The 17,632-nt window shown below is 39.3% G+C and overlaps 1 protein-coding gene across 1 annotated transcript in view; it reads right to left on the bottom strand.

Moving 5' to 3' along the window:
* The window catches only part of LOC144020474 (collagen alpha-1(XI) chain-like), an 82,116-nt gene extending 68,254 nt beyond the window's left edge, over window positions 1-13,862 (bottom strand). The window contains exons 1-4 of the mRNA XM_077524013.1: window positions 13,782-13,862; window positions 6,136-6,300; window positions 2,649-2,862; window positions 1,973-2,135 (exon numbers count right to left, since the gene is read on the bottom strand). Of these exons, the coding sequence (XP_077380139.1) occupies window positions 1,973-2,135; window positions 2,649-2,862; window positions 6,136-6,300; window positions 13,782-13,830 (591 nt within the window). The 5' untranslated portion in view covers window positions 13,831-13,862. The remainder of the gene's footprint in view (window positions 1-1,972; window positions 2,136-2,648; window positions 2,863-6,135; window positions 6,301-13,781) is intronic.
* Between the last annotated feature and the right edge of the window lie 3,770 nt (window positions 13,863-17,632).

Genomic DNA, 17,632 nt, shown 5'->3' with positions numbered 1-17,632 from the left:
TATTTTTAGATTAGATTAAGATAAAGACAGGACATGCTACATTTATTGAGTTAACTTAACATGAAGTAATTTAAGAAAATAACAACTCTCCATCATGTTAAGAATAGTTAAAACTTGGAGAAAGTGTTTTTGTTCACTCGTCTCCCCTCAATTCATAACAACCTTAATTACAATCTTCACTGTGGCTTCCAGTCTGGCGTTCTTTCCCCCATAAAACTAATTCACAACCGCGACTTTTATAGCCCCACGTAACCATGCTATATTTCCTTATCAATGCTGTCATGACATTTAACCACGACTGCTTCACTTTAGCCAGCAATTCTGAGATCACACATCAAAGCGTTGAGCGACAAAGTCACATTTTCCACTCAGGTCACAACCTGCTTGGCTTTGCTAAATATAACTGAGCACAGAGTAAGCAAAAATAGCTAAACATAGTTTAGTGTGAATAGAACTAAGAAGGAAATCTAAAAGAGTTGGGCTTGGTGTAAAAGCTCAAGAAGTTAAGTTGAACCAAACATTACGACTCAAAGAGCTAGCTTCAGATTTACCATGAATGTTAAAACAATTGAAATTAGCTAGAAGGATGAAATTGCTGAGCAGAGTCTCGCGCAAAAGCAAGATGAGTTTAGCTTTGTGTAACTGAGGGTTTGACATGAATATTATTATTATTATTTTATTGTATTTTCGTAAATTTTTATTTAATGTTACGTCTTACAATTGATATTGTTTTTTTCCGTTTGCTGTGAACGCATTGCGCATTGGATTGCGTCACCCTTCGTTCGCTCGAGGGAGGGAACTTTCTAGCATTTTCTATGCGGAGCGAGAGGAAGAAGTTGCTCTGATACAGGAGGAAAAAAAACCCTGAAGCCTAATATTGGGAAGCTAGGAAGTTAAGGAAGTAAGTTAGGAAGCATTGGAGTCGAATCCTGATGTGTTTTTCTGAGGAGAGTGGAATGTAACATTTCGTATGTTGAGGAGAATTGAATCCTGGTGAGTTTTTTTATTTGAATGTGCCTGGTGCACTTGCTTGGCCAACAACCCGCCAGGTGAGCTGCGGTCGACTTCTGGCCTCGGCTTCGAGCCACCCGAGGGGAAAGGGACCCCGGTTTTCTGTTGGGGGCCGAGGCTACAACAAAATGTAACAACTTTAGCTTAGTATGAACGATAAAGGAGTTTGGTTTAGCTTAGCATGATGGCTAAATGTGTCAATTCTGGAAGGACTATAGCATGAAGGCTATGAGAGTTGGGTTTAGCATAGCATGAAGAATAAAAGATCTGTTGTTACCTGAATGTGAAGTCTAAAAGATCTGCATTTTGGTTACATGAAAACAAAAAACAAACAAACAAACAAAAAAAAAAACATCAGTATTTAGCTTAGTATGAAGGCTAAATGTAACAACCTTATCATGAAGGCTAAGGAGTTGGGCTTATTAGCCTGAAGGCTAAACGTGTCAACTCTAGCATGAACACTAAAAGAGTTGGGTTGAGTTTGAAAGTAGGAAGTATAGGCACTAGCTTAGCATCATGGCTAAGAGAGTTGGGATTAGGTTAGCATTCTTCTCATACGTATGTTGAGTTTAGCTCATAAATTGAGATTTGCATTCAGGTAGGTAATGAAGAACCATTAGCACAAGTTTGGCTATATTCCATCAAGTCTCATATTTAGTTTAGGAAAAATGGATATAAGTGTTGACTTTATATTATAATGACATGTTTAGTTGTGGATGGAGTGTTGAGTTTAGCTTGGCATGAGTATCATGAAGGCTGCTAGTGTTGGGTTTAACTTAGCACAAAAGCGAACATGGAAAAAAACAGTAACTTGTCCAAAAACATCTTCCCCTGACCAATTTTACAATCAAATCAATCTTGTCGCCTTGACGGATAAAGCTCCTCTTAAATGTTCCACCGTCACCGTGGGAATGCGGGAAACTTGGGTTCAAACAGAGCTTCCAATACATGAGCGGCTCACCTCGAAGACTTGCTCATCCAGGATCCTGGTGCCGAAGACGGTGATGCCTTGCGTGTTGATGGCCGCCTCTTCACCCCTGGCCAGAGTCTTCGTCACCTTTCTCTTACAGTCCACAAACATGGTGACGCTCTTCTTCTCTACGCTGATGGCCACACGATGCCACCTAATGACCAACACAGGCAATTATTCACATACCAACCCTTGAAATGGCTGAAATCACCTGAAATTTGACTTTCAATCCCAATTGTCTAATTTACTGTTTGCTTTCAAGTAGAGTTCTTGAACCTTATTTCCCCTGCATCCTTGAGTTTATTTTAAATGGCAACTAAACCCAATATGTCGAAACGTTCTGCTATATTTTATTCTGCTTTGTCTAGTGCTTAATACTTTAATCAACTATAGTATCTATTCTGAAAACATAAGTTTAAAACAGTTTAAAACTTGTTTTACATGCTGCAGTAAACTTTAGACACTTCCTGCCATCATGCTCAGGTAAACTGAGGATTTACTGTCTTAACACAAAATTAACTCTGATGTTAGGTTGAAATGAAAAAGGAAATGCTAAGTTTAACTTAGCATTATGTTAAAGTCCATAAGAAGACTGTCTAGCTTAGTTAACAGCCAGCATCCAGGGTGGAGACGAGCTCATGGAGAAAGCGGTCACTGAATCACTCACTTGCCGTCAGCCAGGTTGATGGAGCGGAACAGGGGGTATTCCTCGGGAGCCGGCTTTCCATGCTGGTCCTCGTACAGGAAGATAGGTGAGCGGCCCACCTCCACGCCGAGCTGCTGGATGCCCTGCTCGTTGTACACAGACAGCAGGAAGGACTGCAGGCCTGATTTGGGTTTGACAGTGAACATGATGGAGAAGTCTTCTGGGAAAACTCCGCCTGAAAATTGCACCAAAGATGTTTCGTTAGAATAGACAACATAGACAACGAAGGGCGGCACGGTGGATGACTGGTTAGCACGTCCACCTCCCAGTGCAGAGGACGCAAGATCAAGTCCAGGCAACCGGTTGCGGATGTACCCCGCCTACTGCCCGAAGCCGGCTTGGATAGGCTCCAGCACCCCTGTGACCCTTGTGTGGAGTAAGCGGTTAAGAAAATGGATGGCTGTCTGACTGGCTGGCTGGCTGGCTGGATGGCTGGATGGCTGGATGGATGGATGGATGGATGGATGGATGGATGGATGGACGTAGCGTCGCCCGTGTAGTGTGACCCGTTCAACGAGGAAAGTCGAGCATGTCAGAATTTTTGCTTGTCTTATCACACAATGTGACATACCTACCAGCACCTTCCATTCATGCAAACTCTCCCTGTCCTGCCTCTCTCTTTTTTTTTTTTTTTTTATTCCGCCTCCCCGACAACCAGTGCTGACGCAGTTCTCTTGGCATGACAGCGCGCGATGATCAGGTGGTGTCTTGTCGAGTTCAGACTTGTAGTGTGACTACACGTCCGGTCCACGAGGGCCAGGCTTTAGTGTGAAGGCTTATAATAGTCCGCAATACGGCACCACACCAGATGGTGGCGCCTATTTGTTTTGTTGTGCCATTGGGTCGCTTCTTGGTTTGCCTTTCAGTGTACTTTTTGCCATGGACCTGAACAGTCATGTTGTAACAATATGCAGCGCTTTTTCGTTTTTGGCTGTGAATGTTTTTCATGCCAGGAAGGCATAAAGTAACCTGTGGACTTCCAGTTTCTCTCCTATTTTCACTGTCTCACTGCGCTAGCCATGGCTGATCAGCCACCATGCGTTACAATGTGTACAAGACCACTACACTTTCCTGTGACGCGTGGTAGCGACAAATACAATTCTTGGTCAATTTAAAGTGAGTAGAAGTGGAATGTCGCATGTCTTTGGTCTCTGCTTTGCCTATCCAGCAACGCTTGTCTACGGCTGTCCTCAGCTGAAACCACTACCTGTCACATACAGGCTTAAAGAGCTACAGTTATCTTAGCATGAAGGCTAAAAGTGTCAAATTTAGCCTAGCAAGCAAGGTAAAAGAGTTGAGTTTAGTATGGAAGTAGAAAATGCTGAGTTTTGCTTAGTGTGAATGATAAAATATCTAGGTTCATCTTAATGTGAAGGCCAAATAGTGTAGTGTTGCCATATTTTTTATAATTGGCGGGTCACTATCGAATATACAATACATGTCACCAAATTTCATTGCTAGACCTACTTTGTCAAGTGATTGGCGGAATGGGGGAGGGTCGGCGTTTGTGGTTTCGTAAAATGGCCGACCAGCGCATCAATCGCTAATGCTAAATGCTATCTTGGTTGACTGTTCAACAGCGCTTGTCAATGCACTCACCATTATCCAACCTTTATTTGCTCGGTCCCTGACAGCTATTGGAAGCAGGCTGCGCCATTTGTCAAGATTAGCTTTGCATGAAGGCCAAAAGATTTGAGCTTTGTATGAAAGTAGAAAAATTTGCATGAAGGCTATATAGTTGAGTTGAGCTGAATGTGAAGGTTAATAGTGTAGCGTTTACCTCAGCATTAATATTTACAAAGCTTGGTTTAGCTTAGTGTGAAGGATGAAAGACAAGTGTTTGACTTAGTACGGAGGCTAAAAGAGTTTACTTTAGTATGAATATAGGAATTTCTGAGTTAAGCTTAGCATAAAGGCTAAAATAAATTAGTTCAGTGTGAAGGACTAGAACCACGTCGCCTGCATTCGCCAAGTGTCTTTCTCTTGCCACGTAAAACCAAAGCATCCAGACTCCAGACAGCTGCAGCCAGAGAAAGTGTTCATTATGTCTACCGCAGCGACTTTCGAGGGATTGTTCATATCTGGTTTCGCGAGGTGCCCTCACATGACACATACGACTACTCAGATGGTCCACACTCTACATGTTGCCCAACCCTGCCCTCAACGCGTTATGGCAGCCTTCTGCTTCTTATAAAAGAAAAAAAAAGAGAGCCAGACAGTCTTCAACTGTCTGCCAACTGCAGCAAAGTGGAGGCTGGCAGCAATTAAACTTGAGAAGGGGGCACACTGTATATTGACCCTGGCAGTTTACACTGCACTTAATTACAAGTAGTGCGTCGCCGCTTTTCCACACATGATTGGATAACACAAAGCGGGTGTTGCTCTTTGTTTACGTGACGATTGAACAGTGGAAGATGTTGATTTAGACCTTCTGGGAGAGCTATTTCCTATCATGAGCCATTTTACACTATGTTCGCCAGTGAAATACAATTGAACAAATGTTCCTTTGTACCCCGTTGTTCATGGTCAATGCTAAAAATGATCATTGGATTCTGATGTCACCCATGTTGGTGTAAAAAACCTTCACAAACAATCACAATTTTCTGTCACCTGGCTGTTTAGGGTACCTGATTCCAGTTGAGGCCCTAACACTTCCATTTTTTTGTTTCCAGCACCAACAGAAAAAGGTTTGGACTAGTCTGGTTTAGACATTTTTTTTCCTTCTGTGTTTAAAATCATGTATAATAAACACAAGAAGACTGGCCACAACTTTCAATTTTTCAGCATTTAACGCATGATGGAAAAGGTTTGGATACTTCTGGTTTAGATGAAGGCTAATTTTCGTTAGTATATATTGACCAATGATTAATTTCTTCCTTTAGTTTAATAATCAAAGAATTTAAGAATTTTATAAATTCTTTTACATTTTCAAAGAATGTCAGCATCGGCAACTGATGTATAGTCTTTCGACATGCTGAATGCTGCTTTTTCTTAGCATTTCTTGACTTTGGAATTTTTACTATATTCTAATAAACAAAAGATGGAATTACATCACGGTGACCTACAGCATAATTAAATTTTTCTGCATTTGGCATCTGATGGGAAAAATATGTACACTTCTGGTTTAGTTGAAGCATTATATTGACCTACATTGGATGTCTATTTATTTTAGCGTTTTTCGAATCAAAAGCTGGAATGTCAAAGTGATTGGTCACGTTCCTCAAAATTTGCTTCAACCGGCACCTTATGGAAAAGGTTTGGACACCTCTCATCTGGGTGAAGGCTGTTTTATTAGCCTTAACTTAACAGTATGCTGATTTTTAAGAAATAAAAGATGCAATTAAGGTGATCCACATCATCCTTTTATAATATTTTTTCTATATCTGTACTCAATAGAAAATATTTGGACACTGCAAGTGTTAGTTACCAACAAGACGAAGACATTTACCTGGGAAGAGCTGCTTTGTCGGAGCGCTGATCTGAGCGTTTTTGCTCACTCGGTACGCAATATCAGGTTTGGCTCCTCGGCGCATTGTGCAAAATCCGGGCGTTTTCTTGACGCCTTGTGGTGAGCTCTTGAAGTCCAAAGCCTTCAGCACGTCCACTGGCTTGGCTGTGAAGACAAGATACAATTCAATTCAACTCCATAGAAATGTCACCATTGACGCTATGATGATCAGTAGACTTGGTCTAGCCGATGACAACAATGACTAAAGTGCATCACAACTACTGTATGAAACGCAGCCAACAATCACGGTACACGGTATGGTACGGATTCGGTAATCACGGTACTAGGGGTGTGAATTGCCCAGTACCTGACGATTCAATTCGTATCACGATTCATAGGTCACGATTCGATTCGATACCAATTAATCCCGATACGAATTTATGTCCATTGTTGCGATTTTTTCTGATTTAAATTTAGAAAATACTAATCAGCAAACTTGTACAGTGTAAAATTTGTATGAAAATGTATTATTTATTTATCTGAAACTTCAGTCTTATACAGGTTGAAATCTGTTTCATGTTTGAGCAGCATTAAAATAAAATATTAAGTCTTAATGTTCCATTAATATAACATTCTTCCATGCTTAAGGTGTAAACCCAAAGTCCTAAGACGTTTTGGTGAATATTTTCCTTCAAAAATGGATATTTAAAAATCGATTCGGCCACCTATTGAATCGATTCGAGAATTGTGCGATGTAATATCGCGATATATTGCCGAATCGATTTTTTTTAACACCCCTACACGGTACAGTCCGACAAAAGAAAAAAGGCACATATAAACAGAAGTGAAAGATACTGTGCAGTGGAAGAATACATGCGGACTAGAGTATCTACATGTTTTGCCAGAAAAAAAAAGTTGAAATATTAAACAAATAAATAGAATTTCCTATAAAAAGTCTTAATATACCATTTCCCCTCCAGATAGACATTATGACTTTTGTGACAATAAAGGTGTATTTTTTCAAGATTAAAAAAAACTATTACAATACTAAAGTTGTATTTTTTCCCCAAGATAAGAAGTATTTTTCAAGACAAAAAGTCATAACATTACATGAAAAAGTTATGTATTTCCCACATGAAAATGAGTCATGTTTATAAGGTAAAAAATATTATTTTTAAGATGAATTATTATAATTAAGATTACGTTTGTTTGTTTTTTACACAAAATCAAAACTTTGCCTTGCAGTTATATCAAACACCTCTCATGAGCTAACTTTTCACAGACTCACACGCATGCCACTAGACCCCCATCTGAAAGAGAGGTCCCGTGAAAACACGTAATAATAATACTCCACCACATTATATTATTTCTAGAATATTAGCAGGTTTTTAAGGCTCCCCTGTAGCTGTTTGGGCAACCATCCAAACTATTTAACACTCTCCAAACGACTCTTTTCTTGTGTCTCGCCCCCTCCCTAAATAATACACACTGCATTCCTCAAACAAATCCCCATTTTGTGTCCTTTTCCTGTCACGTGACGACTTATTACAGCGATGATAAGAGGGGAAATGAGGCCGGCTGATTGCGTTTCTGCCGTGAAAGTGTTGTTTAAGGTCACTTCGCTTAGCAAATACACAAAAAAAATCCATCAGAACATGTATTTTGGCTCTTTTGTTCTCGTGCACGCTTGGGTGATAGATTGGCACTGTCCACTTTTAGAATCCTTTAATCATGTATTACACATTTTGAAAAAAAAAAATACAGCATGGAACTATGAGAGAAAATGACAAAATAACTTTCACACAGCAGCTTTCTTTGATAGTGGATGTTCCATCCGTCTTATTGTTTTCTTTTAGGTCATTGTCCACAAACTCCACTAAAATACAAATCCTTCACAATGGTACTTCCCCTATAACCTCAGAATGCAGTCCTGTTATTGATGAATCAGGAAGAAGCCTAAAAGCTAACATTATGGCAGTCTTATCTCGATTAACTCGTTGAACACAAAGCTAGAATGGCAACAGGTCGATAGACCGGTTAATTGTACCTTCTGCCACCTAGTGGAAGAGCATCTACTTGTTCTGCCTGTTACTATATCGCTGCCATAGATAGATGAACAAAGATACATTATTTGTAGTCAATAAATACATTTTGTAAGTAAGTGAAAATAATTCACCGCGACATCTGATGATCTTTTATGACATACTAATGTGCTGTGACTCAATAGTAGGGAATCACTACCTTAGACCAGTGTTTTTCAACCCTGGTCCTCAGAGCACACTATCCAGACTGTTTTCCATGTCTCTCTATTTGCAACGCAGGTGATTCCAATGACAGCTCATTAGCAAGCTCTGGAGAAGCCTGATAACGATCCTCACCTGCGTTGGAATCGGGAGACATGGAAAACAGGCTGGATAGTGTGTCCCGAGGACCAGGGTTGGGAAACACTGCCTTAGGCAAACAAGATTCTAGCAGTCGCAGTACCGTCATGACTCAAAAAGCAAAAAAAAGAACATTCATGGAGTCTTCAAATGCTTTGGTTTTGTCTATATTGTATTCATGAAGACTGCATTAAGACCTTACAAACAGGACAACCATTTGCAGTCTAAGGAAATAAATGGGAGAGTCCAGTTCGCAGTCTCCAGGAATTAGCAAGTAGCCTGCAAGTTAGCATACTAGCTAACGTAACTGTTTGTGGATTGTTTTTGTTTTGCCACATGAGACAAGATGGTACTGATCCTCTCTGCCTTAGATTGCTAATGCTAATCCTGTTTGTTTATGGTCTCGGAGCAGTCTTCATGAATCAAGAATTATCCTGCAAGCTAACATATGGACAGAAAAACAAAAAGTATGGCGAATTTGTGATATATACATACATATACATATATATATATATATATATATATATTTTTTTTTTTTTTTTTTTTTTGCCATTTTTGCTTTTTGACATCACAATGGACATGTCTCCCCCATTTCAGAATATAAATGGTAGATGGTAAATAGTTGTCTATTCTCGATGAACCAGAAAGTAGCCTGCTAACTAACTAACTAACTAACATACTAACAGTACTTTCTGATGCTACCTTTCGTGCAGTGAAGCGGGAAGGAGCAGTACCATCGGTCATAACGTGGTAAAAGGAGACAAATGTATCTTTATTTATTTTGTTAGTCTCTTACTTCTCGCCTTTCTTTTTTTTATTTTTTTTTTATTATTATTATTAATGTTCAGGGAAATTTTCAGTGTCTGCATGTCCAAGAATCGAAACTAGTTTTGTTCCGTCATTTTAATGTTTATGACTTTGCTATTGTGACTTGACATGACTCGAGTCGTTCATTGCCGTCTGCTTCCTCGTTCTTGTCAGACCACACACCCTGACGATTGCAAACAAATACAAATATGGTGATCCCGCCTTGTCTTGTTACTTGCCCACTCCGCACAGTACAGATTGTAGCATATTGACTTGCTCATTAAAAAGACCAATACAGTGCAAGACTAAAAACAACATAAGGCTGTCTACCAATGGGAAGTTATGGGATGTGTCTTCTTCAAAACACCAACCACGTCTAACGGATGACCTCAAAAATCCCCCCGAGGAATTACGATTTACGTGGGAAAAACCTCCAGCGGGACAAGATCACGGACCAAGCCCGTGACTTTTGACCACTCACACATTTTCAAAGTGTAAAAAAAACAGAATGAAAACATCCGCCGCTTGATATGATTTTCTTCTGATGGCACGTGAAGCAAGGGAAGTGCTGATTGTGCGGTTCCTGTATGGGTGGCTGCTGCTTGGTTGGGATGGGCGGGGGGAGGTGGTGAGTGGTGGCGGGGCTTCTGCTGGAGCTTGAAGTCCACATGCTGAAGCCATTATAGGCCTGGCACCACTCTCTACGCACCCCTCACCCCCCCCCTTTATTAAAACATACACAAGACTAAACTAGGATGGCCCCAACTTTCGCCGCTGCTTCGCTTTCTTTGAGCACCCTTTGCAAGGCTTTAGTAATTCTTCAAGTGGTTATCAAGTAGTTTATTATTGCTTTATGAAGTGATTACTAACTAGTTTATTATTGTTTTATTAAGTGTTTATTAACCAGTTTATTGATGATTTAACAAGTGGTTGTAACTAATGATTCACAAAGTCATTAACTAGTTTCATTATGATTTATGATGTGGCTAGTAACGTGTTTGTCAATACTCTATTAAGCATTCAGTTGATAAGTTGAAGTGATTATTAATTAGTTTATTAACGTTTTATCAAGTGGTTATTAGCTCATTTATTAATCATTTCAAAAATGGTTATTAACTACTTATTGGCCTTGCAATTGGCTGGCAGTCAGTTCTAGGTGACCCTGCCTTTTTCGGAAAGACACCAGGGATAGGCTCCAGTGTCCTAGTGAGTAGTAGTGTTTTAGAGAATGGATGGATTAATGATGGGTTAATTACTAACAAGTTCATTAATGATTCATAAAGTGGTTAAAGACTTGTTAGTTAATACTTTTTAATTACTTTTTACAAGCTATAATTTACAAGCCATTAACTAGTTTATGAAGGCATTATAATGAGGTAATTAACTACTTTGTTAATGCTGTAAAAAGTAGTTATTAATTAATTTATTTATGCTTAACAAAGCGGTTTATAGCTTTCTGCTTTAAGTGCGTAACTAATTTATTAATGCTTTATATTGCTGTAATGTAATTTGTTAATCTTTATAAGGAGGTTATTAACTATTATATTAATGCTTTATGAAAGTAATTAAAAGAACTTTGTTAATGTTTTAAAAAGTATTATAAAGGAGTTCATTAATGATATTAAGACGTGGTTATGAAGCAGTTTATTAATTATTTTAATGCTGTAATTTGACCCTGAGGGTAAGCAGCACAGAAAATGTATGTCAATTGATAATGATTCATTAAGATGTTATTAATTAATAAATTGATGCATCATAAAGTGGTTAAATCGCATTTGTGAATGCTTCATGAAGTGTTTTAACTTCTTGTATAATGCCTTATAAAGAGGTTCTTAACTAATTTGGGAATGATTTATAAAGTGGTAAATAACCTCTAAAGCAGTTATTAACTGCTATTGTCATGCTTTTTAAAGTTATTAATTAGGTCATTAATGCTACTAATGCTTTATAAAGCAGTTATTAACTGCTATTGTCATGCTTTTTAAATTTATTAATTAGGTCATTAATGCTACTAATTCTTTATAAAGCAGTTATTAACTGCTATTGTCATGCTTTTTAAAGTTATTAATTAGGTCATTAATGCTACTAATGCTTTATAAAGCAATTATTAACTATCCAATTCCTTATGAAGTGCTTATTAATTACTATTGCAAATAATGCTTTACAAAGACATAATAAGTCATACTGTAAAATAACATTTTGCGTAACGCTCCTAATGTCTATTGTTGATCATTTTAGTTGTCTATTGCGACATAAGACTTTTATGACATCATTATTAAGCTACTTATTACTGCAGTCTGGTATTGACTGCTCGACATCTTCTCATATGACTTATTTCATCTTTGTAAAGCATTAACGAGCAAGTTACGCTAATGAAGGCTTTTTAAAGGATTTATAGCACATTTATCAAGGTTAAATGATTTGGTTTTAAGTCACACGATAACCTTTAAGTGGGGCAGTTGCTTATGATTACGTAATAGTTAATAATTAAAGTACCCTTATAATAATGATTTTATAAATAGTTAATAATCAGTTAAAAATAACTTACTACAACTGGCTATTGAGACAATATGTATTTGGTAAATTTGTTGCCAAACTTACACATACATAACCACACAAGTAGTTAATAAGTAGCTGCTAATTAGCAGTTTAAATGGCTTACTACAATTGAGTATGAAGACACTATTTGGTACATTTGCTGGCAACCTTTACTGTGTATCGTTATTAACACATTACCACACTAGTTGCCGTCATGCAGGGCTCATAAATGCTTTATAAAGTGGTTATAACCTAGTTTTATTGCTCTATAAAGATGTAATGAATGCCAATATGTCATATGCGATATAAGATTTATGTATGACTCTAGCTCGCATATGCCCAATCGTGAGCCAAAACCTAATGAACATTGCTGTTAATTGTTAATGTTATAAAGAAGGGAACTTGAAATGCCATGTCAAAATAGTGATAAAAAGGGAACATATTCCTATAAATAAGATCAGTGTTTGTCTGTTTTGGAATACTGTGCGGAGCTACTGCTTCTTCTCTGCGACTTTGGGAATACCTTTGTGCATTACTGCATACCTCAAGGCCTCATATATTCCAGATGTGGCCCATTGCTCAGGACAGCCGCCCATCTACCCACCCCCACGTTCCCCACCACTTTCCTTTCTTCGCTTTTCTTCTTTCCACCGCACGGCAACACTGTCCCCATCCAGCATTCCAGCCACTTCGGCTCGAACTCCACAGATAATCGACTAATAGCCGCGACTGCTTTAATGGAGTGTTTGCGGCCCATTAAGTCAGCTCATTTGTCAACGTGTGTCAGCAGCAGCATGTCTGCCGTGTTAACAAGCTCCCCTGGGGAAAAAAAAAATAAAAAATGTGATAACCTGTCTGAGGTACGTGCAGAGACACGAAGCAAAAGAAACAAAAAAACTCGTTAAAATCATTTCTAGGGAACGCAGCAGACGTGGAGGCAAAAATTCCACCCAACTATTCGCTTTTTGATGTGGAATTGAGCTGTGATTAAGCCGGGAATCTTCTCCCAGGGACTTTTTTTTTCCTTCTCTCCCTTTGACGAGACACTCTAACGAGGTCTGGCAGCAATGACAGCAATTAAAGTTCTCCCCGCCCCCCCAAGAGACCCCGCAAATGTTTGCGTGTGCACATCATGCAATTATGGTGAGCTTCCATCTCAATCATGATGGGACAAGAAGGAGGGGCCAGATGGGATACTTTGCCTTTGATGAATTCACAATAGACAGTATATAATGCTCCTAACTATTGTTGCTGCTGCTCACATTGCCTATCGATTCCCTCATGTATGACTTTCCATGTATTGATGCATATCGTGTTTTACTACATCGATGTGGCTGACTATTGCCTCTGCTTACATTGACTTCTGTATTACATAGTATTAATTGATACATGTACAGTACAAAATGATTATTGAGGCAGTTTTTTGCTTTTTTTTGCTCCATACAATGCTGCCGACTATCCTTGCTGCCGCTCACATTCATTTCTGTATATAGAGTACAGAATCAACTTTTTTCACATCCAGTACATCATTCATGGTATCTGTTTCACCCTGTTCCGTTTTCACTGACCCTACATAGTGGACAATTAAAGCAGTGACTTGCATATCAGTCCCCCAAGCAACATGAACGCAAACTAACAATACTATTGTTACAGTTAACCACCGGTTGAAGCCAACCCGTAAATCTAAACACACAAAACGAAGATTATTACACACTGTGCACACTTAAATGCAAACACACGTTGTTGAGCTTGTTTCCTGAAAGTAGATATAGCTCAAGGCTAACGCACAATGGAAAGTGCCATTGACTCGCTAACGCTAATTAGCGCGCTACTCGCGGCACTTTTATCATTCAAAGGAACGGCTAATTATACAAAACCGCATCAGGAATGTATACAGAGAAGCATTTTAACATTACTCACCAGCATATGCTCTTTCTACACTGCAAAAAACAACAACTTTTAATGGCATAATGTGATCGTGACTTTTTTCTTCTACTCTAATGTGGCTACAACTTAACAATGTGCAAGAACGTGGAACCACACTGCCCCTAAGTGGCCAAATCATGTACAACATGAACACCGCTCCCAATAAAGCCACACACAAAGGGCAAGACAGTATAAAATAATTTAAATAAAATTGATTTTGGGACATTTTAAATCAATTCTGAATCGTAGTAAATGAGAATCGCAATTCTTATGAGAATCGATTTTGTTGTTCAGTTTTAAATTCATACATAGACTATTGATCGATGCATGTACAGTGTTCCCTCGTTTTCCGCTGGGGTTAGGTTCCAAAAAATACCCGCAATAAATGAAATCTGCGAAGTAGTTAGCTTTATGTTTTACAACTCTTATAAATGTTTTAAGGCTCTAAAATCCCCGACCGCACAATTTATACACTTTTCTCATTGAGGCATTTACATGTTCTCACATTTCTCTCCTGTTCAAACATTGACAATGTTCAAACCTTCATAAATTTTATAAAATGGCTATATTACTGTAAAAAAATATGCAAAATTGCACTTAAAAAAAAATCCGCGATACAGCGAGACCGCGAAAAGTGAACCGGGTTATAGCGAGGGAAGACTGTATACCCTATTTTGAGAGCCCAGGCGCTTAGCATAAAAACAGGCGCAACTTCGTTTTTTGCCCTCCTGGGTTTCCGGCATACCAAGCTGGCGCACCCCCCATACATCTCGCGTCACAGCCCACATCACATGCACGACTGATCCACAAGTGTAGCTCTTATTGTAGTTCCTTTAACTGTAAAAGCGCTGCGTGGACTCAAGCGAGTTCTGCCGCCATGTAGACCGCATGCACGCATCGCTCTACTGAATTTAAATGCATTAATGTGAAGAGCCGCTTCGATTGGCAAGGAGTCATCTGCGTTCCCTCCCACAATAGCACCCAACAGGGCAAACACCCTTTTCTATCTGTGCTAGTCTAGCAAAATATCAAAAGTAAGAAAACTCCACCCATGCACACATTTACAGGGCACTATACTGTCTTCCGCAATACATTGCTGCTGACTATTTCTGCTGCTGTTCACATTCACGACTGTATATTTAGCATCTATTCATGTCAAGCTTGCCACAGACAATTATTTGAAACATAATGTATAGTTATTTCGTAGGGGGTACAATTCTGCTGACTATTCTTGCTGGTAGTCACATTCACTTCTGTATCATTTTTGCACCGTTTACCACACATCTATTGTCAACTTGCTGCGAATAGGTTTGATTCTTTGGCCTTCTTATTCTTGATTGCTGCTACTGCCCACTTAAATCAGAATTCCCCTCATTGTGGAATGAATAAAGGCCAACTCAAGTCTTTCACAGAAATATACAAGTCTTCGTCTTTGAAATGAGCCCAAGAAAGCAAATATTTAAAACCAAAAATACTGACAAAGCTAGCAGACCCAATTTTTTTATATTCTTGGCCAGAAGCCGCACAGTATGCCTCTTTGGCTCCTTCGACGCTATTCTTCAAAGCTAGACGTTAATGTGACCCACATATGTGTTTTTAAACCAGTCAAAATAGCCTCTTTTTTTTTTTCTCCCAACCCCCCTTCCCCCCTCCCTTTTCCATCAACGCCTCCCTTTTTTTGCGAGGTGGGGTGGGGGCTTGGATAATATTGGAGAGATGGAAAAGATATCCTTCCAGGAGCTGGGATGAGAATTCCATGCCTTAGAGTTCAACAATGTCAAAAATTAAAAACATTTGCTGTATTTGTTTGATATGGCAAGAATCACACAATCAAAATGTTTATTTACAGGGTAATGAGAAATGCGTTTATTTCTACTGGTAAATAAGCGATTCCTGTACTGTATTCACGTATGCGTTTTTCATTCTATGCGTAAAAGTCGTGCGTAAAAGACAGAATTAAGTGGAGCAGCCCCACAACAGGCAGCACTTTTACAACCAAGAAGAATGAGAATAAAGCCAACAAGTGCACAGCGTTCACGATGGAGAGTACATCGTTTACGTTTTTTTTTTGTTTTTTTTTTTGGAACATCAACGCTCACCTCAGTGAACGACGCCTAAAAAAAAAATATGTGGGATTTGGGGTGCGTGTGTGCCAACTCAAGTCGAAACCTTCAATCAGTCGCAAGTCGAATGTGACTCGAGACGCATCGTAAAACGAGTTTAAGGAAAGTTTAACGGTGCGTAAAGGCGCATGCGTTGAACTAAACAAAAGCTGTGAATGCAAGGTGCAAGAGCTGCGGGCGAGAACTCACAAATGTCCTTTTAGCAAACAAAAACATCTGATTTGGATGATCGGCAGGCATATTAGCATAAAAACGCTTCTTACCTGCTTTGACAGCAGCAATTTGTAGGATTAAAACAACGACGGCGGCGAGCGTGGACCCCCGCAGCCACCTTTTCGTCCTCCACCTGGCGGGCCGCCTTTGCGTCTCCATGGTGATCGCCCGCGCGGGTGGTGCACGAACTTTGGTCGGTAAATGAAAAAAGTGAAATTAAAATAAATCCCCCTTGAAAAAGTGTGCGTGCTCTCACTACTACAGCTCCATGTGGGGGGGAAAGTGACGATGCCTGTGGCTGTGGCGGCCTGACGAGAAACTTCAGACCGGCTTCCCCCTTTCGTCAAGCGCAGCAGCACACTGATGATGGAGCGCTGACATGAAAAAAAAAAATGCAGTAGGCTCCTTCAGAAGAGTTGGACGGAGGCCAACGAGGAGGACACTCGCAGTGGAAAAGCATCCTTTCGTCAAATCACCACTCAGTAAAGTTCTTTCCACGCCCCATAAGACTACCCTTTTGCCCCAAACCCACCCCACTCAGCTCCATCGTGAGCAGAGCATCACTGTCTTCAGGTGCAATTCCTCCCACATAATCACATCAAAATCTTCAAAAATGAAGGGGGGAAAGTGGTGTTCATTCTGGGGAAAAAAAAATATAGGTATATAGTTACAAAAAACAAATAAAACTTCAAAGACTTGCAAGCATCATCACGTGATTTTGGCAAATCTCGTGAGAATTCAGCTTGCTCCCACAGAAAGGAAGAAGTGATAGCAGGAAAGAAAAGTGTAACAATAACCATAGAACAGGAAATAGAAATGACGAAAACATGGTATATAATCCAAGATTAAAGAGTGACGATAACCCTTGAAATGGGAAAGGAATACACTGTGACGTGAGATCATTGGAGGTGAAAATAGTGATGATAACCATAGAAATTTGAACTCAATGTGTTATACGACATTATTGACTAAGAGTGCAGTGATAACCATAGAACAGGAAATAAAACTTTATTGTGCCAATAACCACAAATCCAGAAAACATTAACATTAACATTTGGCATAAATAATGATGGAATGTGTGATGATAACCATAGAACTGAAAAAAGAACTTATTGCAACATACATGAACAGCGATTTATGAAAAGTGTGATAATAAATTACCTTATAACAGGAAAGGAAATTCACTGCTAGGGGTTGAGTCGATTAGTTGACCAGACGACAAATCGAATAACTACTCTGCATCAATGCTTAAAGCTCGTAGTTGGTTAATCACGTTCCTGTCTTCTGTCATCGCCGGACTGTAACGCTCTGTGAAGCATCCAAATATCCTGCTAAAAAGTCTTTGCATATCTACGAGTGTCCCAGAGTATGAAAAGAAGCATAAGGTTTTGAGGCAGTTGCGTAGCCTTAAAAAAAATATCAATGACATGATCGATTAATTGACTTTACACATTTAGTCATTGTGACGAATGGTATAATATGGCGACACTATAGCATTAGTTTTTTTCT

Source organism: Festucalex cinctus, chromosome 1 (assembly GCF_051991245.1).
Source record: "Festucalex cinctus isolate MCC-2025b chromosome 1, RoL_Fcin_1.0, whole genome shotgun sequence".
Lineage (NCBI taxonomy): Eukaryota > Metazoa > Chordata > Actinopteri > Syngnathiformes > Syngnathidae > Festucalex > Festucalex cinctus.
Note: the sequence above shows the minus strand (reverse complement) of the source record. Positions and strands in the feature narration are given on the sequence as shown.